The following is a 24448-nucleotide window of genomic DNA, read 5'->3' on the forward strand; positions in this document are numbered from 1 at the left end:
TTGTACAACATCATCTTAATATTTATGAATAAACGCCCAATTTGGGGAGTCAACCAATCCACCTTAGGGCTCATTTTCCTCCATCTCGTACTCAAAGCTGTTCCCCTGCTGTGTCCCTGTCTCCACTATATGCCTCACGGAGGGATGGAATATAATCTTATCTAAAAAAGGCAGGATAAATATAGCCTGGGAGCCAAAGGGCCAACCCAACATGCCCTAGGGCCAAAAGCAGGTCCCTCTCCATCAGGTTGCACATTTTCAAGATCTCATTTAGACTTCAATTGCATTAGTAACCAGTAAGACTACTAAGCAAAACATCTTGAATGAATGGATGAAGAATGCATAAACTAGGTACAGCTGCCTAACATTAGTAGCTAAAAAAGGTATAACAACATGCAGTATTTCAAATGCACCTCATGCAATTGAATCTGGGATCAATTATTTACAAAGCGTTTCAGGGAAGATGGTAATTCTAAGATAGGAAATCAAATCAAATCCAGTGTAAATCTGGTCACTGATGCAAAGCAGAGCTGTAAAGTGTTTATCATTTGGCCTGTTGTGTAGGTATCTCGGGAATTATTACTATAATGAATTAAGTTAATGTCAACACACCGGACACTCACTGAGACCCAAGGGAGGATGACAGACTTTTAATTAGCCCTGGAAAACTCCTAAGGGGGACTGGACACCCGATTGGGACAGTGTGCATGGGTTTCTATTCACTGAACAGTTCACCATCAATCTCAATTTCCTTCGGGATTTAATTCACGACATCTTGCATTTGAAAACACACATACTCTATCAAAAACTCCATTAGCAAAGCTCAAAGATACAAATATGTGCATACTTCAGACTCTCTAGAATGCGCCTTTAAAACTAAAAAAATAACAAATATGAGAGCATACTTTCCTATTTGCCTTAGCCAAAGAGGAAACAAACGAAACTGCATGGAAACATCCTCTTTCTTTAGCCACAACATCATCAAGTTGATCCTTTAAGACTGGCTGCAAGGCCTCCGTATGGTCCTACTCATAACACGGCCGCTCTCTGCCAATCTCTGACATCACTAATGTGAGAGAAGAGCACAGAAAATCTGCTTTGTGCTCCAGCTAAATACATCAGGTGGGGCTTTTATTTTAAGGGATGGCATAAGATCTTATATTTAGAGATGGAGAGAGGCATGGTGTCCGTGTAGTGATAGTGCATTGCTGCTGCATGAGACTCTGCTCGTCTCCAGTGTTGAATTTCGTAATGGAATGTGAACTGCTCATCCGGATCCGTCCTCTCCTCCCTGCCTTTAAAAAAAAGGCAAGAGGAAACTTCTTTATCTGCCATGACCCCGTCATCTAATGCGATTGGTCGAGCAGTACTGGGACTGTGTATTATTTGTAGCAGTTCACTCCAAACCGGAGTATGCGGTGTGAAGTGGAAGCGGAGCATGGAATGGGTTTTTGGAAAGTCAATGGTGTTTCACTGGAGGAGTGCACAATGGAAAACCTGGAGTGGAGCTAGAGACAAGAGATTACAGAAATCTGTAGAGACAGTCTTTATATTTGCGTGTTACTTGGTGACACTCAAAACTTGATGCTTTGGCCCAATTTTGGAACTACTAGGAAACTTGTTCCCCTTAATACTGTGCTTGTGCATGCCACAAATCCAAGATGGAAACATAACATGGAAGTAGTCTAAACAAAAAAGGAATTATACTGTGATCAGTAAACACAAACAACTAGGCTACATTCCCAAAAAAAAAGAAGAAAAAAAAAAGAAAAATTTTATATATATATATATTTCTACCAATTTATTTATCCATGGTACCACAACAAAATGTGAAGAAACTGAAAGTTCAGTGATAATCACCAGTTTGCTTCAAACTTGCTCTCTGCTCACTGATCTCCATACAAACATTACAGATGTATTATATGATGAAAACTGACATCTTAAAGATGTTTGTACCCAGATAGATGAAGCGATCTCTAACACACATCTTCCAGAAGTACCTGCGCTGTCTGGGTAAGTAACTTGATACTGATCGAGCAATATCACTCACAAATAACACTGCTGAAGTATTTAAACTAAGCTTCCCAGAGGCCTGCCCTTGCTTCAAAATACTACCACGTAAGACACGCAGCAAAGCGTCTTAAAACCACACCGACACCGTGGAGGATGCACAGAAAGAGGCGAGTGAATGTGCCACGTTTACCTCGGTCTCTCCTGAAGTGTTTGAGGAGGAGCGGACGAGAGACGGGACAGAAGCGCCTAGCAACAGAGACCGAGCCGACTCATCCATTCCTTCACAACGACACACTTCTCCAATGAAACTTACAGAAGCACTTTAAAACATGCAAACCCCTCACGCGCTTGATTTGATGATGCACACCTCAACTGGTGCTAAACCAGCGACTTAAAGTGTGACAGAATCAGAATTAACATCGACAACTACCTGAACATGATCAAAAAACAGGCCATGCTTAAAGAGATAAACTTTGTGACGCAACAGGTTGTTGTCGAACTAAACAAACCACCACCACAAACAACAACAACAACTAAAAAATGTATGCAAAACAATCGAAATGTATATATATCAGAAACTACAATTCCGTTGGTCGACAGCGACCGAAGCGCGAGGCGAGGCGATCAAAGTGCACGCGAGATGTGATGCTCCGCGCGACAAGCGGCGCGTTAGCTCGACGCGCTAACAGCCACAAACTTTCAGCCCCATCATCGCATGCAACAACTTCCACATCGCACTAAACAAGTTAGTAAAGAGAGCAGCGAAGTTGCGTGAAGAGAAACACGCCGATGTCCGCGAGAAGCGCTGCTGTTTGGAGCAGGTCTGCGAGCATCAGCTCGGTCCTCGCGCAACGAGGAAGCTGAAGTTAGGGGAAAAAAGTGACCTCTTACTCCGCTTTAACTTTCCCACTGACTCCAACTCCTGGAAAACATCAAAATAACAGCCCAAGCAGACCAGCAGGCCCGCGGGAGACAGTTTAGGAGACACCCGAGTCACTTACGCTTGACTTTGTTGGGGTTGGGTTGCTTTCGCCGAGACATGATGATGATGATGGTGATGATGATGAGCTGAGGTCAGAGAGAAAGAGAGAAAAAAAAAAAGAAAGAAGCTGCAAAAGTTGTTCCGGAGAGGAATCAAAATGGCGTTTGTAAAAGATGTGCAAAGTTCGTCAACTTTGAGTTTGAGTTCCCCACTCTCCCAGATTCCCCCACGCCGAGATGCTTCAGGGAGGAGAGAGGAAAAGCCTCGTTTGGTTTTCCTCCCACCGCGTCTCTCTCTCTCTCTCTCTCTCTAAAGCTGATCAGTGAGGCGGAGTCACGTGTTGCTCCTGCTCTAGTCTCCAAGGGGACGCGCGCTCCTGAAGCTGCAGACACACACCAGCATCACACACACACACACACACACACACACCTAGTTAACCTGCTCTTTCACTAACTCTTCTAAAACAACTCTTACAACACAGAGAAGTGTGTCTTATGTGCTGACAAACACACACAGAAGTTCCACTTCAGAAAATAAAGACACAAAATATTAAAGGCCAAAATAAAGCTAGACATAAAGATAAAAAATTAAGATAAAAAATTTAAATTATTATTAGAAATAATAATTGTGGTAGTGAATCTGATGAATCATTACCCCAATAAAATATTTAAATAACACTAGTAAAAAATTAAATAAAATATAAGCAATACAAATTGTCATTATAAAGACAACCAAATTGTTCAAATTATTACTATTGTTATTTTAAAAAAATAGTAACGAAAATAGTAACTGTCAATTTTGGCAAATTATCTGTTTAAACATTATTCTATTTGTTTAGTAGAAAACAGAATACTAAATAGTTAATAAAAAAACAACATTAATAAAAAGTATAAAATACAAATAATAACCAAATAAAAGCACAAATACTGTCAATAAATAAAATATAAAAAAATACAAATGATTATTCTTAGTTGCACTTGTATTCATTAATTTTATAGTTCACTGTTGTATTGTCATGGCAGATATTTGTACATTAAGCACACAACTTTTTTTAAACAACTTTAAAAAGAGAAAATATACAGAGTAAATGACAAAGAAAAATAAAAGCACCTTTAAAGATCTGAAGTTATGAATATAACATTAATAAAATGTTCAGAACGTTACATTAAAAATGGTTTTGTAGAAGAAATAAAAATGTCAGTTTTCTTCAGATGACAAAAGAAATAAATGCTGGCACAGCGAGCGCTGAATGATGATTGGTTGTGGAGGATTTATCTGAAGCTGCAGATCCTCGAGGGGCTGATAGCAGGACACTAACCCCCCCCCCCCCCCCCCCCCCCAGACTGACCACTGCCTCTTCCCATCCTCACACCTGACTGACCACTACTGCACACACCCCAGCTGTGTTTACTGCTCATATCACACAGAAACATGTGCTTTTCCCCTTCCTGAAGAGTTTAAGGAGGTTTGAGTTCACTCTTTGGTCAATGAATAACTTGGTAGAGCGGTTTATCATTTCAAAGTCATGCATCTTTACAGAGTCATATGCAAGGAACTTTATGACTCAGATATGCTAATGAGCAAATTAAAGTGATGGTTTGGTTCTTTCATTATGATGTAAAGAACAGGTCAAAGCGCGTACTGAAAGGCCTGCAGATCTACTCGAAGTAAGACAAGATGCAGCGAGACCTCCGTCTCCAAACTAGCCGAAACTTGAGAGTGATGTTATTTATTGACCGTTACCTAGGCTTCCGAATGCAACCCTGCTGCTAGGGAACAACCGTTCACGGCAACAAAAGGTTTCCTTTATCCTCTGTGACCGAGTCTGAAAGAGTACCTCAGCAGCGACACCGACTCTGAGCCATCCCACACTGCACTGCAGGCCGCTGCGTCACAACACATCCACAGAGCTGTCAGGAAATCAAACATTGTAACCGGACTTTAATGTAAGAGTAAACACTTCAATACTGACCTTCTCGTGCTAGCCAAGTACACAGCAGGCTTGCTTAAAGAGAACGGTGTGCATGCATTTAGAGCAATAACTGTCTGAATGTGGCAAAACTAGCATAACACCAAAGTATTAAGATTTTGAATAAGCACATGCTAAGGTTGCACTGGCTGCTTCCAGAAGACTCTCTAGCTTCTTCAAAGATACGGGTGGATGGAGAAGAAGTGAAAAAACAGGTTTCCTTTGGTGATGGATGACTGTTGGCCAACAGTCGTTTGTGCTTCTGCTCCCTTTATGTTGCTTTCTGGTTACTGTGTAGGCCTGAGCGGTTCATTCTGTTATCTGTTTATTAGTAAACAACATTAATGATGTGCTAAATGTATTCATGTTTGTGCATTTAACAGCCATTAAAACATCTGAGCTTCTTCCTCATTGTAATATAAGTAAAAATAGCATGCCTGCTAAGACCAAGTGGAACTGTTGCACTGAATTGCTGAAAATAAATGAGAGCTGTTCCCATGCCTCGCTAATAAAACATGTATTCTGACGATGTTCCCATTAAGTTATGAACACTTTATTTCTGAGTGTTTTCTAAACATCGAAAACAATGTTTTTATGTGATTGCTTTTTTAATGTTTTGAAAAAAAAGTTTTTATTTCTTTCTTTGAACGTTAAGGAAATATTCCATTTTAGAATTGTGTGAACATTATGAGAATGTTACTTTTGAATGTTCTGAAAAAAAAAAAAAAAAATGTTCATATCTTTCTAAAAGTATTTCATGCTAGGTGTCTTTAAAATGCTCAGAACTTATTTTTGATCTTTCTAATGTTGTCTGCTAGTTCCAGTTCGACCACATACAATAAAAGCCTCACCTTGTATTATGAATCAAAGCAGCTGTGATGAAACTTTCAAGCACAGGCTAAAATGTGTTTCCTCAGCTGAACTAGAGTGAGCAGTTTACTGTTAAAACACTGAAGTGTATGCATGTGATGTAGGCTATAGCTCGGTATGGTTATGCAATGCTTTCATGATGGAAGTTCTGGTCTGTATGAAGCAAGAATGAGTGAGCACATGTATTTTAAATACAGAAGGGGGCAGATGTGATCTCTGAGGTCATGAGAAGACACTTCAGACTCTTCATCAGATCCGTCTGTTGAATTTTTCATGTGTACATCAGGAATGTCTCTAGATCATCAGGCCTCATCACGGCTCGTGAATGGAAGGCATGCTGTGTTTTGAATGTATGTGCTGTCATTATGAATAGGCAAGAACTTTGTACTTTGTGTTGTTTGCAATTAAATATGGTATCTGATATTTTGTACAATTAAAAAAAGGTTAACTTCTTAAATCAGTATACACTATTTTTTTAATTTTTGGGATACGGTCTTAGGGCAGAATCTAAAACGTCTAAAACAAAATATTTTTTTATTATTAATTTGAAGGCAGCATTCAGAGCATCGCTTGCTCCTCAGCAGTGCTGTGAGTGTGAGAGGATTCGAGTCTGCTGGCGCCATCTACCGGTGACACACAGGATTGCGCTGTGTTACACACTCGAGTGTGTGAAGCACTGCTAATTTAGTATCATTTATATACTAATATACTTTTTATTATTATTATAATTTTTTTTGTTGCAATATTTAGTAGTATTAGTAGTATTTTTGTCATTTTATATATTATAGTTTTTATTTATTTTATTTTAAATTATAATTTTATTTATTTAGTTGTATTTTAGTACATCAAGTTAAACTGAACTGAAAACATACATGTTGCCTTGTCAACTAGCGGAAATAAAATGAAATAAAATAAAATTTTATATTTAATTTGATTTAAAGGGATAGTTCACTTCAAAATAAATATATCAGTATTTACTCACTCTCAGGCTGTATGAATTTCTTTCTTCTGTTGAACACAAAAGAAGTGATGAAGAATGCTAGTAACCAAACAGTTTCTGGTAGCCATTGACTTTCATAGTATGGAGGGAAAAAAAATTATATGATGTAAACGGCTTCCAGCAACTGTTTAGTTACCAAATATCTCATAATTCATCCAGGTTTGGAAGAACAACTTGAGGTTGAGTAAATGATGACAGGATTTTCATTTTTTTGGTTGAACTCTCCCTTTAAACTAACATTCATTTTGTTTCGAGCAACATTTTTTTTTTCATGGTTTTAGTTTTGACTCAGTTTCATAACTATAAGAAGCCAGTCCTGACAAAAAAAAAAGAACCTTAAACTGTTGATATTTGTAGACAATAAGCATTAAAAAAATAATAATAATAAGATAAAGAGCTACTGATGACAAAGACGTATAACCTGTTTAAGACTATTTAGTTCATTTTTTATAGTTATTTAATATTGCTACCCATGCCACTCAAGGTAATCTGTTACTTCGGTTAGAAACCGAGGAAAATGTATATATATTTTTCTTTCTGTCATTTCCACCATCGTGCTTTGTGTACAGCATTCTGTGATTAAAAACTTGTAACTTTTGTGGAATTACTGATTCTCTTGTCTTGCTGTGGCTAATTTCATAGCTAGCATTTTAGATATCCTAAAAAAAATACCCTAGATATAATTCAATAATTTTCTTCACAATTTTCCATCATGTGAGATAAAAAAAATAAAAAATAATGAAGATATAGTATGTGATATTTACCTTGACGTTTTATTCACAGATCACATGTAATATACTGTACTGTTATAATATCTCAGTGCTTTTCTGTTCAGTTGCATGCTCCCTAACTTTGCGTTTATTTTAGTGCACAAACATTTTTCAGCATTATAATTCATTGGATTTTTATAGCTTTTGAAGAGTTAACAATCTATAAAATCATCCGCAAGCATCATAAATCCTGAACACACGCTGACATTCGCTCAGTACAGTTTCCACAATTGAAGCCAGATTCGATTGCACAGCTGCTCTCAGCTGAAGCGCAGGTCGTTCTCTGCTCTTAAAGGATCAATGAAAGCTGAGAGTCGCATTCACACAGGCGATCAGGAAGCCATCTTGATTTATTGCACGTAGTTTGAGATCAAAATTAGCCTGTGAAGAAACACACGTCAGACGTATGGATCAACAGTGAAGCAAAGCCTAGATGTTTAGCTGGAACATACAAACCAGACCTTTAGAGGAATATTAGTCTTGTACTTAAACGATGAGTCAAGCGTGAGGATTTCTGGAGAAATCGCAATTTGACATGTTATAATTCCCAATGATATTGCAATCTAATACTGTCAAAGGCAACCAACGACTTTCTTTCCATGCTCACCTCCTCTCCTGCTTCCACAAAACTTGAAACGTGGGAAATGAGGAAGACAGAGGGGCTCGTCCGAATTCAAGATCGGCTCGTTTTGCCCGTGTAGCCACAGCTCATATGATGAATAAAGCTCTTTGATGGACTGCCCTGTGGAAGACACACATTTAATGGCTTCTTGTCAGTAATCTGAAACAATGTAATAGTGATGTGCAAAGATGAACACTCACTCAGAATCAAGGCCAGTCTGATTTTTATAAGATCAGTCAACCTCTCAGGACAAGGCAGGAGAGTGAAACCTATGTCCTGTAAAGGGTCTGAGACGGTGAAAATTGGGAAAATGAAAGCAATTCACTATGCATTTTGGGAGGTAAATAAAACGACTGAATTGCATTTACTGACAACTGGTAGTTCCTGTAAATGATGTGTATGTCACACTGATCTCACCGCAGCTCCTGTAGGTCACCGTGATTCTCTCAGAGTCGCAGACTGTGTGAAGCGGCCATCGAGGATCCTGAGCGCGAACCCCATTCACCTGAACCAGAACCAGGACCAGAATCACAAATAACAGCATACTGTCCCACAGCCGTGTCTTCAGAGTCTGACCACCTCACTGTGAATTGTAGCCGAAATACGTGGAACTGGGCAACTTCACTTCTCATTACGGTCAAAACGGTAAAGTTTCACTTCCCTGAATCTTCATGTCAGTACAACTTTATTGTCATCCCCTTTAAAACTTCCTAATATCCAGTACAACATGATGCATTGATGTAAAATACATTCTGTTTTACACTATACCTCATGTATAGAGCTCAAAAGTTCAAAAGCATCACAATCAAATCAAATATTCATTTACTTTTACATGTTTTCATGCCAGCACCTTCTATAATATATATATATATATATTTTTTGTAAAATTTCAGAGTTTCACTTTCCAAGTCATTTTTATTTGCTAGTCTGTTTTTTTTTTTTAACTCAGAATCTGATTTACAGGCAAAAACTATTATTTATTTATTTACTGATCTATGAAATTTCTAGGAGGTAGAAAAGCAGATTAACTATTCTCCTCTTATATATATATACAGCATTGTTTAGGACTGCTTATGTCAGTATCCGCTCATATATTATTTTATGGATCCAGAGAGTATGATGAGAAAAAGAGGAAACAGATTTGAACTGTATATGGATAAAAATGTAACACAAACCCTCTATGCATCATCTACCCATAACAACTGAGGTTTTATCTGACCGAGAGTTCACTGAAGGTACAGTCCTACAACATTAGATCAGTACAGAAATTGAATTTTTTCCATTAAGGGGCAATATATGCCACTCTAAATTGATTTCTATTTTTAGAACATTTATAAAGGATTTTTGTCTGACCATATCAGATATATGTTAACCTTTATCTTAAATTCGTAAATGTAATCAATGAATTAAATATGAATAATACGTTTTAATCAGCATCTGAAGTGGCATTGAGTCTGTATGCAGATCAGAGGTGGCATAAATACACTTACAATCAAATTACTGTTGCATAGATACTGTTATGAGATAAGTGTTATAAAACATATTTTTAATACATATTTGCAAACATTATGGCTTTCCAAAAAAAAAGAAAAAAAAAGGAATTTTGGAGGCATTTTTGCTCTGTCCTTGGGGATCAAACTAATGTCAATGGCATTGCTGGAATGAAAAAAATATATATATCATTTACAGAAAAAATACAGTAAAATATTTTTGGCTGAAGGTAACTGCAATTTATCTCACTGTACACAATGAAGATTATAATTAGATTTAGTAAGACAATACAGTGTGAGTATAATAAACCCTGGCTTTTTGAAATATGATGAATAACAAATACATATTGAGTGAAATATTGTTGATGTTTTAAAGAATGGTGATCAGCACATGCATACACAGATCTATCCATCATATCCACAATGATGTGAAATAAAGTCACGTATTCCAGCACGTTTTGTTGTTCCAAAACACTTCCTTTCAATCCTTCAAGCTTTTGGACTGAATTATATCATTATCATCTCGTCTATTGTTAGTGATGGTCTGAATATGCTGTTGTCATCGAGAATCAGAAGCAGGGTCACAGATGTGTGTGTCAGACTGACCTGATCTTGGGATCTTCTTGACTTTGGTGGCTGTGGTTCCTTGGAGGTGTTTGTCTCCAGTGGAAGAGGAAGTCCTGAGCGTATATTAATCAGCATGAGGCTCTTCATTAACACATCTGCCTGGAGCTTCTCAGCAGACCATCTACTCTTCTACAGACACCGTGAGTTCAACACTTTTCATGATGGTTTCAACTGTAAACACTTTAGCATTACATACAAGGCTGTTTAGTTTAGTTTTGTTTATACTGTATATTACACAGAGATACATGCCTTAGGTAATGTATTCTCAAAGTGTAGGGATGTTCGTTTCAGAAATTTTTGTATCCGACTTTGATTTCTGGTTCTGGAATCAACTATGCAAATTCCCTTTGTATTCATTGATTATTATCAGCATCCAAGATCTCTTCATGTAATCAAAGCGTCGCTCAAAACCTTCCATTGCAGACAACAGACAAGCCAGTTTCACCTTTTAAGCGAAATTATCACTTATTCACATTTGTGCACCAGTGTCTGAATTGTGTGTTTTAGATTCAAAACAAAAGTTGTAGGCAATTAAATATGTTTGTCAGTCGAATGCTGATCACAGAAATAAACAGTGAACCTCATTAACTTAAGCAAGCACCAGTTGCTGTATTGAACCGAAAAAGGCAACTTAATCCCAAATTTTTGGAATTAGTTTCTTGCTCCCAAGTTGTTGAGAATCGAGAACTGACTTGGAAGCAAGGAGTTGATTCCCAGCCCTAAAGGACTGTCTGTATGGCTGTATGTTTCTAACATTGAAATGATCTGTCATCCAGGTCAACGTCAAGACATTTTGTGCACATCATGTCATTTAATAATGTCATCGGCCGTATTTCCCTTGCCAACTCCAACTCACAGGAGTCTAACATACTTGATGAGTTTTCGGATGCTTGGAAGCCAAGGGGACCCCTAGATGGAGGTAAAGTCTTACTCATGTTTGCATTTATGCATGCCATTCTGCACAAAAAACATTCAAACATTTTCCACAATTTGTGAAAATACGTCTTCTTTAAAAAAAAAAAAAAAAAAAAAAAAAGCTGCAGGTCTGAACGTGGTGAGCTTTGACATGTGTGTGGAGGACAACAGAAAAAAACATTACACAGACAAGTACAAGAATTCCAGTCTCATTGTGCGCAGGAATAAAGAGTTCAACATCATCATCAATCTAAACCGGGACTTCAATGCAGAGCAGGATATGGTGCAGCTGGAGTTCATGATTGGTGAGCTTCTGCGTTTAGTAAAACTTTTAAAAACATGATAAACTACATAAAGACTCTGTAAGGAAATATCTCTGTAGCCTAGCACAGGTTAAATCTGCTGATTTGCTCATCACAGGCAGTTCACCTAATGCAAAAAAGAGCACCTACATCAATGTGTCTATTGGAAAAATGAAACAAAACGGGCGATGGAAGTGTCGTGTGGTGGAAACAAAAGCCAATGCAGTGACAGTGGGCATAACACCTGACGCCAGCTGCATCATTGGCCGATTCCGCATCTTTATAGCAGTAATCACTGATTTGGGAAAACAGCGCACTCCGAGGAACCCCAACACTGATTTCTATGTGCTGTTCAATCCTTGGGACACTGGTGAGTACGACTGTAACACACTGGAAACTATTTTAATATTTGTAGCATGAACTTGTCAAACAATGGAACTTTGATAAGTCTTTAGATTTACTCGGACACTGGACCATTATTATCTCACTACACATGTGATGACACATGCATTTTGTGTGTGTTGTTACCCAGAGGATCAAGTGTACATGGACAACGAGGAGGACAGACAGGAGTATGTGATGAATGATGTGGGGACCATCTTCAATGGAGATTACAAAGACATAACCTCCCGCTCATGGAACTTTGGGCAGGTTGGCAGTAATCTGGAGATGTTTCTTCACATCAGGCATAAAAAAAAATGCTCATGCCCATATACAATCTAACCTAGGGGTGTCCAATGTTGCTTCTAAAGGGCCATTTTCCTACAGAGTACAGCTCCAACCAGTTCAAACACACCTGCTTGGAAATTTATAGGGGTGTCTCTTAATTATAAAGCTGCATCTTAGTAAGGTTGCATACCTCGGCTGCCACACCATCAAGCATGGTGAGTGTGATTTCACCAAGTACAACATGTTCCTGGATCAACATCCTTGTTGATCCTGGAACAACATTCCAATAAACCAATCAGAATGGAGATATAACTTTTCAGGAAATACCCGTTTTAAGCTTACAATCAGGGTAAGGTGCTTCTACACCCTTGTTAATCAGCTATCCTTTCACTCAGATTTTAGGAAAAAATTATGGGTAGGGGTAGGTTTAGGGGTAAGAATCGGGTTAAATCTATATTTTTGGATAATAATGTTTATTCAGTCATCAAAAGATGTTGATCCAGGAACCTTACTTGGCAAAATCACGGCGACCATCAAGCACCATCGAAGCCCATCTCAAATTTAATGATCCTTGTAAGATGCATCAAGTGTATCCTTTGTGTCTTCCAATTACCCACAATCCTTTGTACACATGCCAAACTACACACACACACACACACACACACACACACACACACACACACAAAGACAGAAAATGAGACCACATTGAGCAATTTGAGATTCATAATTAACCCATAACTTTTAACCTTTATGACATTGCTATTGGGACTTACTAGATCATCTCACTTTAAGCGTTCAATGATGAGGAGGACTCAAGCCTAGAAGCTGAGAAAGACTGGTCTATGAAGGACACAGCCTCACTAGGATGCAGCCATCCAATTGAGAAACGTCCACTTCGCTCTTAGACATACATGCAAACTTCCCTGAGCAATTCCCCTTTGGGAATCCCTGCTACCATTTTAAGGTACTTTCCACTTTATCAAGAGGAGGGACATTTATATGGATAGACCCTAAACACCTCGACTTTGACTGAGGGAGCGAGACTACTCATACGTACACGTCAGGAGACTCAAACACACACAATGCAACATGATACAGACACATTAAATTGTGCTTAATTGAACACCACCTCAGTATAAGTAATAACATGTAAATATCAAATCATCACCATAGCAGATTCCCAGTGAACAAGGGTTCTGCCAGTAGTGGGCACTCATGCAACATAGGCCATGAGGTACATCCGAGTAATCGAGAAGTTAGGATACCTTTACTAGCTGTTCCAAGTGTGTTTAATTAGTATTGAAGCTAAACTCTACAGGAAGGTGACCCTTCAAGAACAGCATTGGACACCCCTGAATTAACATCCTATGTGGTTTACTATAGTTTGAAGAGGGGATTCTGGATGCCTGCCTATTGATAATGGATAATGGGAAAGTACCACTAATGTACCGTGGAAATGTCATTGAAGTAGTTCGGCAAGGATCAGCTCTGGTATGATTTGATAATAAGTTTTAAAGTTATGGATAATTCCATGAACAAGTAATCATTTTGTATTTGCTGGTATATTTTCAGTTGAACGCCCAAGACGATAAAGGTGTCCTGGTTGGCAACTGGAGTGGTGACTACTCCGACGGTACAGCACCCACTGCCTGGACCGGAAGCCCTGAAATCATGCTCAAATATGTCAATGAAGGTTATGAGCCTGTGCGCTTTGCACAGTGCTGGGTGTTTTCCGGCGTGATGAACACTTGTGAGTATGGCCCGTCCATTAAAGACAGTTTTCTTCATAAAACATTGTCAAAATTCTACATCATTTTTTGCAACAACTGTTCCTGTCCCCCACCCAGTTTCGCGTTGTCTCGGGATCCCTGCACGGGTCATCACCACTTACCACTCTGCTGTTGACAACACAGGCAACTTGAAGACAGACATTGTGCTAAACAAGGATGGGAATTGGGACCAAAGCCGAACAAAAGATTCGATCTGGTGAGATCCCCTAAACCAGGTTGCATCCAAGAGGTCCACAATTCTGCATTTTGCATTGCAGAAAATTGGTGCCTTTGTTGAAATAACAAGCTGTCTTTACACTGCAAGGCTTAATGCAAAGATCTGATCTTTTGACAATTTCCACTTTTTTTGTCCAATCTGTTTACATTCACTTAAGACATGACTAGTACCTGATATCTTCATTAACTTGAATCCCCTCCTAAACTAGACCAGTTCCACTGGTAATCACTTCCAGAGACTCAGTAGACCCCTGGGTTTTGAATAGCCGTAAATGAAATTAATAGTTAAAATTAGCTTGTTCTTTGACTTTAATGCATACCGTCTGTGATTATCCCGCTTATACCATGATCACTTGCCAGCTTGGACATGTTCAAGTTAAAACTGTCATTGACGTTTGTAGTGCAAATTCTGTCTGAATAGATAAAATAATGTAAGCTGTTTTATCTACTGTTCTTTAGAGCTGTTTAATTACTCAAAAAACAGTGACATTATTATCACCTTCCTGAAAATATAATGTAGCAAAGAGATTTTATTTAGAAAATTCACGAGACAACATCTCAAAACAAGTTTATGTGCTCCTGAATGCTTAATAAAAGAAGCAGAGTTATGTTGGAGCACATACAGGCAACATCTGCTTCATAATTTGACAAAGTAAAGTTCCGTCATGAAAACTCTCGGAGGGATTGGCATGGTGATGTACATGATAATGTTAATGTATTTGGTCTTGGAGGAATGAATCTGCTACGCTAAGTTCCGAGACTTGCCACTGCCAATATATCTACAACATGCTGCTGTGAGTGTGTAAGAAATATTGCTGATGCAAATATAACATACATTAAATAACCCCATAGTATACATGAATCGCCTTGTCGCAGATCTATACAGGTGGAGCTGGGGAAGGAGGAGGGTTTCTGAAGCAAGCTGCACTACTACCTGCAGCTCTAGTCATATATTTGAATGTTGAGCGGCGAGCCCATTGGCTACCAGTACAGGAGAGAACCAATCAGCTGTGCCATGTTATAATGATTTCATTACGTAAGATTGAGTTAGACCTATCGCACTGCACCATCAGAGTTTCATACCAGATCTGTATTTTTCCTTTCTTGGGCAAATGCAGCTCCCTTGCCTTGTGATGGCTTGAAGTTCCAATGGGAATCAGATTCACGTGTTTAGACATAGGTGTCCAATTTCTTAGACACAGATGTCCAGATATTGGATATGTATTTGTGCACGTGAAAAATCTGATCTTGTGCAGATTTTTATTTACACATGTGCAACAATATTTGATCTGTGTCACATGTGAGTAAAAAAAACAACAACAACAAAAAAAATTATTTATGTTTTGTGTGTGTGTGTGTGTGTGTGTGCCAATGTTAATGCAGACTTTTACATTGTAGCCATTTTTACTATTTAGTGAAAAAAAATTATGATACACTACGAAGCCAATATAATTCTATTGTCAGGTTAGTTAGTAAAATGTTTAGATGCAATTCTGTATGTAACAGGAATTTCCACATCTGGAATGAGGTGTACATGAAAAGGCCTGATCTGCTTGAAAAGTTCTCTGGCTGGCAAGCGATCGACTGCACCCCTCAGGAGACCAGTGATGGTATCATGACTTCTGCCACATTATAAACGCACCATAGCAGTGCCTTTTTTGACCCAAGTTTATATTTATGTTATTTTACATGTCCCATGCAGGTCTTTATCGATGTGGCCCAGCGTCTGTCAATGCCATCAAAGAGGGAGAGGTCAGCTATCCATTCGATGCAAAGTTCGTCTTTGCAGAGGTAAAAGCGTGTCAATGTTCTTGCTTTTACCCTGTATATTTATAATACATTTTTAGCTACATGCAAATAGACATGGAAAAACATATATATTTCCTGTCTTCAGATAAACAGTGATGTGATATACTATAAGGCTGATATGTATGGAAATCTGAAGATTATCCGTGTAGACACTGTGTATGTGGGAAAGCTCATTTTGACTCAAAAGAAAGACAGCAGCGATTATGAGGACATCACAACTAACTATAAATACCCAGAAGGTATGTTTCATATCAATCTACAGAATTGTATGCAATGTGACATTAGATCAGGAGAGCTGCCTTCAATGTAACAATGTGATTCAAACGATTGGTCTCTGACCGATGGAAAATGCCAATATTTTGCCTTCAAACTTCATGATTCTAGGAAGTCTCAAGGAGAGAGAAATCATGCAGTTTGCAGAGCAACATGGTGCCCCTTCCAGGGATTACTTGACGCCCCCAGAATCAGGTGTGGACATTGAGCTCCAGGCTGACGCCATCAAAATTGGTGAAAACCTCCAGCTGACTCTGAACATTAAAAACCAGACCAAACAAACCTGTACCCTCAGCGCCGTCATCACTGGCTGTGTGGTGTATTACACGGGCATCAGTAGCAAAACTTTTATGTCTGAGGAAAAATCTGCAACCGTGGAAGCCTCGACAAGTGAGTCCAACAGAAGTGTTTCAGTAAAGCAGTTCATTATCTTGAGATCGAGCTATAAAGTTCTAAGGAATTCTAAAAAAATTGTAAATGGATTAGTTCATAGTGTGATCATAATATCTTTACAGCTGAGTCCCGGACAATAGATGTCACAGCTTCGGAGTACATGCCCTACCTTGTGGATAAGTCCAACCTGCTCTTCGTGGTGTATGGGCAAGTTGAGGAAAGTGACACTTCCCTTTCCACGATGAGAGTTGTCAGTCTTCTTCCTCCTGAACTTACAATGAAGGTAAACACCTTTAATAACAATTCTTAGGGGAGTCCGTGTTTCGGGCAGGGTATTCATTTTGAGTTCACACTTGATATTGATTTAGAAATATGTCAAAAATGAACATTCTGTCATAATTAATTCACCATCATGTTGTCCCAAACCTGTCTTTATTGATTGACTTCCATTCAAAGGACAAAAACAGTTTAAAGTAACTCACTAAAATGAACCTTTATAGAAAAAGGTTTATTGTTCATTATTATAAAAAACAACAGCAACACAGTAAAATAAAACTGAAACATTCCATACAACTCTGGCTTCAGGGGTGCAGATTTCACAATTTCACAATTCTTTTAGCTTTAAAAACAATTGGTAAAGCGGAGTTAAGTTGCATTCAGTATCTCATGGGAAATTCATATTTACTTGTTAGGAAGTTGTAATTGCAACTTCATGTCAAGTCATTTGGTCGGCGCTTTTAGGCGATGCACCTTTTTACAAAAAGTTGGTATGAAACAGAAGTTGTGATAGTCTTTTCTTCCCTATTGTTGTTACAAGGTGTCAGAGACAGCCGAATCCATATGCAGTAGTTTATTATAGAGTGGTCAAACAGGCAGTAATCAAACAACAGCGTCAAGTATGTCAAGGGATATCCAAAATCAGAAACAGTAACAGGCAGAGGTCAGGGCAGGCAGCAGAGAAACACAGGCGGTATAAACAAACCAAGATCAGATACGGCAAGAAACAAACACCAGGAAAATGCTCGGAAATGTCAGACGAGGCTAAACAAGACTTCAGAATCATTAGTTGCATTTACATGGACACTTTTTGCTTCCATTGGAATGAATTAATTCTGATTGACGAATCCGAACGTAGTGTTTACATGAACGGTACATAAAGTGATCGGGTTGATGTGTGCGTTTATATGTCACAAGCTTCTGATCAAAATTTACTCTTTTGACATGCGCACACTGCATGAATATACAGAGTTTCCCACTGCTGTTTTAAAAAGCACACATATTATTTATCTGCTTCGGGTCCTAATTAGGCGACGACCAGCACATGAACTGTTGTGTTGCTTAACTTTACTTTAGCAAAAAAAAAGTCGTAAAAGTGCCTCTTCCCACACTCAGAACTAGTCATCTGTTGATGAGAGTCTTTAACGAGGACTGGTAGGACGTGGTTGTGTTCCACTTCACATCCGCTGAGTGAAAGGGGAGATTTATAATGACAGGACACTTATTTATGACACTTTATTCACCAGGATGAACAACTCATTCGGTGCCTTATAAGTCATTATGCTATTTCTACGTTGCTGCACATGCGCAGTACTTTCCAGTTTCGGTTTTCAATCCGATTAAGTGTTAACATGTCCTCTCGCTCTGATAATAAAAGGGATAAACCACTGTTTATCCCTTTTTTTCCCTGTGAGGGAGGGAGACCCAAGACGAAATCTAGCGAGTTGTGGGACCAGGGCTTCGAAGGAACTAACAACGGCTGAAGGAGTCCAGCAGGGGGTCGATTGGAAGACTACGAAACAGCTCAGACAGAGCAAGCCAAAACAAAAAGAAGAATGTCACGAGCCATGGCTGGCTACCAAAACCGCTGTTTATCGAGAAACATGGTACGATTTACCCCAGGATGGCAAGCTACCTTGGAATAATGACCCCATTGGATAACTTCGGACCTTGAAGCCTCTGGCATAAACAACCGACCCGGTGGGCACCCGGGCGGGGACGTTACCCCTTGCGAGGCTGTGCGAACTTTCGACTCGATGTACCACGTGACTGCAGAAATATAGACTTTCTGGGGTACAATGGGTTCGGAAAAAGATGGGCTATCAGAAACATAAAAAATACGGGATAACGCGTCCGATTTGATGTTCTTAGAACCTGGATGATAAGAAATAGAAAAATCTAAACGACCAAAAAAAAAAGAGCCCTTCGAGCCTGCCTAGAGTTTAATCTTTTAGCGGACTTGATGTATTCAAGATTTTTGTGATCAGTCCAAACATTAAAGGAACCCCCAAACCTTCCAACCAATGACGCCACTCTTCCAAAGCGAGCTTGACTGCCAACAGCTCTCTGTTTCCAATGTCATAATTATGCTTGGCGGGGGACTAATGGTGAGAGAAATACGCACAAGGATGCACCTTACCATCAGTGAGGGAACGCTGGGATAAAACCGCACAAACCCCCCACCTCTGAAGCGTCATCCTCCACCACAAACTGCTGGGAAGGATCAGGGGCAATAAGGATGGGAGCTGAAACGAAACAGCTTTTCAGTTTGGAAAATGCAGCTTCCACTGCACTAGACTACCTGAAGGCAGTCTTGATGGAGGTTAAGGAAGTCAAAGGGGCGGCTAGCTGTCTGAAATTGCGAATAAAATGTCGGTAGAAATCGGCAAAGCCCAGAAACCTCTGCAGGGCCTTATGAGACTCTAGGGTTGGGCAATTTACCACAGCCTGGATCTTGTCGGTATCCATGCACACCCCCTCGGCCGAGATGATGTATCCCAAAAAAGAAACAGACTGTGCATGGATAACGCATTTCGCCGCCTTGTCAAAAAGCCCATTCTCTAACAGCCTCTGAAGCACTTGCCTGACGTGTTGAACATGTTCCTGGAGAGAATGAAAAAATATCAGTATGTCATCCAGGTACACATAAATTAACTGATCTACCATATCTCTCAACACATCGTTGATGAGTGCTTGGAATACCGGGGGGGGGCGTTACAAATGCCAAAAGGAAGAACAAGATATTCAAAGTGCCCCCTGGGGGTATTAAAAGTGGTCCTCCATTCATCCCCCTCTCTTATGCGAACCAAATGATAAGCATTACGGAGTTTAAATTTCTTGAAAAATGACACCCCCTGCAGACGCATGAAAGCCGCCAACATCAACGGCAAAGGATAAGTTTTCTTCACCGTGATGTCATTCAAGCCTCGATAGTCAATACAGGGATGAAGAGAGCCGTCTTTCTTTTTCACGAAAAAAAGAGGAAGAGGTGCAGATGATCTTGGCTGTAAGAGAATCAGAAATATATTTCTCCATGACCTCCCTCTCCGGATTGGAAAGCGAATATAATTTGCCTTTAGGCGGAGATGTACCTGAAAATAACTCTATAGCACAGTCATAGGGACGATGCGGAGGTAGAGAAGCAGCCCGAGAATTACTGAATAGTCTCTTCAGGTCGAGGTACTCACGTGGCACGTTAGACAGGTCAGTGTGATCATCCTGAAACACAGAACAAGACACAGGAGAACATGCAGAGAACAGACATAACGCATGACAATATTCACTCCAGGACAAGACAAAAAAAAATTATGGAGCACTAGCCAGGGATGCCTCAAAACCACAGGAGCAGCAGGAGTGTCAGTTAAGAGAAAGCTAATGTTCTCAGTGTGTTGTCCAGAGATTATAAGTTTGACTGAGACTGAGGAATGTGTGACGGAGGGTAATGGCTGACCATTTAGTGCCACCACAGAGATGGGCTGAGAGAGTTCCACCATAGGTATCTTAAGTCTTTAGCAACATTAATGTCTAGAAAATTACCCTCAACCCCCGAATCCACCAAAGCCTCACAGTCAAGAGTTAGAGAATGGAGTGTGAGCCTTACCGATAGCGACGTGAAAGAAAGAGGGGATTTATTAAGAGTTGCCCCACCCATCAGTAACCTATTACTTACTGGCAGGCACCGGCTTTTACTGGACATTGCAGAACGACATGACCGGTGGCTCCACAGTACAAGCACAAACCTTTCTCTCTGCGTCTCTGCTTCTATTGCTGTGAAAGGCGAGACCTGCCCATCTGCATGGGTTCGGGATCTGGAAACGAGAACTCACTCTCGCCAGTGACTGATGATTAGGGCTGTGCAAAAAATTGAATGTGATTTTCATGCGCATCTCATCAGTAAAGATGCTCCTGTAATTAGAAGTATATCTCCAGCACATGCGTTCAGATCAGGGTTGCCAGGTTTTCACAACAAATCCTGCCCAGTTGCTTCTTAAAACTAGTCAAAAACTAGCCTAATCATGCTTCTAGAAGGTTCCCTGATAAAAAAAAAAGCTTCCCAGGGTTAAAATATATGTTTTTTAGAAGGGTTGCCTTGGTAAAATTAACATTTTAGGGGCTAAGAATCACGTTATTCGATTCGATTTTTTGCACAGCCCTACTGATGATAGGCTGCTCTGATGAGTGACATCAGGGATTCTCCTTAGTATCTTCTGGTGGATACGCCTCCTTACTCCACATCCACACGAATAGCCAACTCAATGAGATTATCCACCCCCACGGGTAAATCCGAGGAATAAATGTCATCCTTGATGGTATCCGAAAGTCTGTGTAGAAACTGGTCCAACTGTGCCTCAGAATTCCAGCCGCACTCCGCGGCTAAAGTGCAAAATTTTATATAATAATCGGCTACGGTGCGATCCCCTTGTCGCAGCTCCACGAGAAGTCTAGCTGCCTCTCTGCCATAAGCAGCACGATCAAATACCTTCTTCAGCTCCTGCGAAAATGCTTGGAAGGAGGCGCAGCACGGAAGTCTCTGTTCCCACACGGTGGTTCCCCAGCTTGCCGCTCGTCCTGTGAGCAGAGTTATAATGAACGCTATCTTAGATTCCTTGGTGGGAAACAATGACGGTTGAAGAGAAATATAGAGGGAGCATTTAGCCAAAAATTAGCAACACAACCGGGGCTCCCGGAATAAAAGGCTGGTGGTGGTAGATGAGGCTCAGGAGATTGGATACTTTGATCCACGGTAGCTGGTGGATTGGACGCAGGTGGTTGCTGAGAAGAAACGGTCTCTTACTTGAAGTGCTGAAACTGAGTGGTAAGTTACGAAACCTGAGTGACCAGGGCTTGGACAGCACGACCCATGGCCATCATCATGTGAACCATGACAGTGAGAGTCCAAACGCATTATATATAGGGGAGTGAAAAAGGGGACACCTGGTGATAAGCCCTAAGCATGGGATTATGGGAAATGGAGTTGGGAATGGAAATGGACACCAAATACAAGAGTCCTGAGTAGAGTGCCCTCCACTGGAGTTCATGGGCACTCCAGCTGATGATCGTTTTAGAACAAGGAAAATTGTCGGGTGGTACATGATTTTGTCCATTGGGAGTTGACTGATTGTTTTACTTTACTAGTAAAAATGTCAGCAGAAAAAAGATGTTGTTACGAGAGGAAGGATAACCTAATTATAAGCATAGATAAATCATTTCTAATAAATACTGCAATACTCCATTACAAAATTAAGATTTGTCAATTTTGATTTCAAGACGACTTTTATCTGTGCTTCTACAAAATTATAAATAAAGAATGTGCATCAGTGTGTTTTTATTTTATTCTACTTATGAAGGTGCAGTTATATATTCTATCATATTCGTACAGTACTATGGTATTTTGTACATGCAACTTGCATAGTTGTGTTGCAAATGAAAAAAAAAGGAGCTTTGTAAAAGCTGTTGTTGCTCTACATTATAATCTATCTACAGATGACTGGATCTCCCCAGATTGGCAAGGAACTCGTGGTCAGTGTGGAATTCCTGAATCCCTATAATTTCACCATGAAAGATGTTCAGCTTCGTGTTGATGGACCTGGTCTGATACCGACCAAATTGAAGAAATACAGGTGACCTTTTTATTTCTATCACACTTGCAGGTGAAATAAAGCAAACACACATAGATGTCGCAATAACTACTACACCATACACCAATAAACATGTCCAGACATTTACAAAGACATATATGGTATTTATTTTTGTGCATATACACTATCAATATACATTCAATTATTTATTTTATGGTGACTCCAGTTTATGTTGCAGTCATGTTGCATACATAGAAAACCAAATAAACCTTTGGCTGAATTCTGAAAACATTTAATCTCTTTTGTGTGTGTTTCTACTTGCAGCCAGATATTACCTGGTGCTTCGGTGATGTATAGACTGTTGCTGATCCCTCAGTCTCTGGGGAAGAAGGTGCTCATGGCCTGTCTAGACTGTCCTCAACTGAGACAGGTCACCAATAAGCTGGAATTTGAAGTAGTGCAAGACCCAAATACTGAATAAAGAGTGACACTGTGAACAAGATAGAGAAAAGACAGGGAAAGAGGAATGGAAGAGAAAACAGTGTTTCAGTGAAAACAAAACTTTATGACTTTCATTTGTTCTGTGGAACACAACCAATGTTTTGAAAAGCAGAAGATACATTTATGCAGGTTTGGACAACATGAGTAAGGATATGACATGCCAAAAAAAAAAAAAAAAAAAAAAAAAAATTGTTTGCACGATTTACTAATTCGTTCCCTCATATTTACTAAAACGTGCACACGATTACCATTCCCTCGATTTTCTATTGTTTTTGCTCGATTTGCTAAATTGTGCATTTAATAATGACATCAATTGAAATGCCTAGTTATCTGTAACATGTTTTGTTTGGTGAAATGCTTTCTCTGGTTGGAAGGAATCTTACCTAGCTTACTTTATTAATCACAATGTATTGTTGTTTAACTGTGCTCTAATGCCATGGACTATGTTGTATTAATGCATATCAAGAATAAATGTTTGAAGCTTTTTGATGGACAGAATTATTATTTTTTTGGACACAAACACTCATATTCGCATATAAGATATATACAATAATTTATAAGACCTGTCATCATTTAGCAAACTCATCTCATGCCATTCCAAGCCTGTTTGATTTAAAAAATAAATAAATTGCGAAACCGGCACACACACACAAAAAAAGTTTGTATGGTTTTAATGCTTAATAGTTAATAGAATTTGTAGTGGAAACCATGAGAATTCTGTGGTCTGCTACTTTCTTTTGTTGTTTTAGGATATCTCTATTTTCTATTTGTACATTTTCTTAAGTTGATTCTGCTTATGTATGGCGTATATTGTTTTGTTATCATGCTGTAGGATTGGGGGACTGGAGCTTGTCTTTTGCTTTTGTATATTTCTGTGTGTACTGTACATGTTTTGTTTGGTTGTTAAATTTATGTTGTAATTTGTGTTTATATGACCCCCTTGAAAATGAGATGTTACATCTCAAAGGGCTATGATTTCAATAAATTTAATTCTATAGTTGCCCAATTTATTATTCACTCAATATTTACCAATATGTGCCTCATAAGCATGTCCCAAAATCGGAAATTTTGGAAAAATGCATGTCATTCAACCCGCCTGAGGTCTATTTAATGGATAACTACAAGAGAACAAATGTTTTCCCTCGTATTTTACAATTTGACGTGGAAATAAGTATGAATATTTGTGATTCTGACATTTAACCGAGAGGTTCAATCCCCACATACTACCCATACAAGTCTTCAGAAGCAAGTTTGAGAACTTTAATTATAATTAGGCATTGCTTAACCCCTGATTAACCCCGGATTTACACTGCACACGTCATGCTAATTTCTGTGTTTTAACTTTTAAGACTTCGAAACATTCAAGTTTATAACTGACCAAC

The 24448-nt window shown here is 39.3% G+C and overlaps 3 protein-coding genes across 5 annotated transcripts in view; 1 reads left to right on the forward strand and 2 right to left on the reverse strand.

Annotated features, from left to right (window-relative positions):
- The window catches only part of LOC127946151 (ras-responsive element-binding protein 1), a 45894-nt gene extending 42505 nt beyond the window's left edge, over window positions 1-3389 (reverse strand). For 2 of the 3 annotated variants that reach the window (XM_052542482.1, XM_052542483.1), the window contains exon 1: window positions 3015-3389. In XM_052542482.1, the coding sequence (XP_052398442.1) occupies window positions 3015-3054 (40 nt within the window). In that variant the 5' untranslated portion in view covers window positions 3055-3389. The remainder of the gene's footprint in view (window positions 1-3014) is intronic. The other variant, XM_052542486.1, reaches the window with a different exon arrangement.
- Window positions 3390-7601: 4212 nt separating this feature from the next.
- LOC127946508 (lymphocyte antigen 86) lies at window positions 7602-8818 on the reverse strand. Its single transcript, XM_052543131.1, has 5 exons — window positions 8644-8818; window positions 8427-8513; window positions 8212-8346; window positions 8066-8118; window positions 7602-7985 (listed from the first exon to the last, which is right to left on the reverse strand). The coding sequence occupies exons 1-5, from the start codon at window positions 8768-8770 to the stop codon at window positions 7902-7904; spliced, it is 486 nt and encodes a 161-aa protein (XP_052399091.1). The 5' UTR covers window positions 8771-8818; the 3' UTR covers window positions 7602-7901.
- Window positions 8819-10364: 1546 nt separating this feature from the next.
- Window positions 10365-24072, forward strand: LOC127946030 (coagulation factor XIII A chain-like). Its single transcript, XM_052542314.1, has 15 exons — window positions 10365-10483; window positions 11120-11262; window positions 11381-11563; window positions 11679-11930; window positions 12093-12211; window positions 13613-13720; window positions 13802-13979; window positions 14077-14215; window positions 15742-15845; window positions 15938-16026; window positions 16130-16283; window positions 16429-16707; window positions 16833-16993; window positions 22471-22607; window positions 22890-24072. Exons 2-15 carry the CDS (start codon window positions 11148-11150, stop codon window positions 23044-23046), a joined length of 2175 nt encoding a protein of 724 aa, XP_052398274.1. The 5' UTR covers window positions 10365-10483; window positions 11120-11147; the 3' UTR covers window positions 23047-24072.
- The last annotated feature ends 376 nt before the right edge of the window (window positions 24073-24448 follow it).

Source organism: Carassius gibelio, chromosome A24 (genome assembly GCF_023724105.1).
Source record: "Carassius gibelio isolate Cgi1373 ecotype wild population from Czech Republic chromosome A24, carGib1.2-hapl.c, whole genome shotgun sequence".
Taxonomy (NCBI): Eukaryota; Metazoa; Chordata; class Actinopteri; order Cypriniformes; family Cyprinidae; genus Carassius; species Carassius gibelio.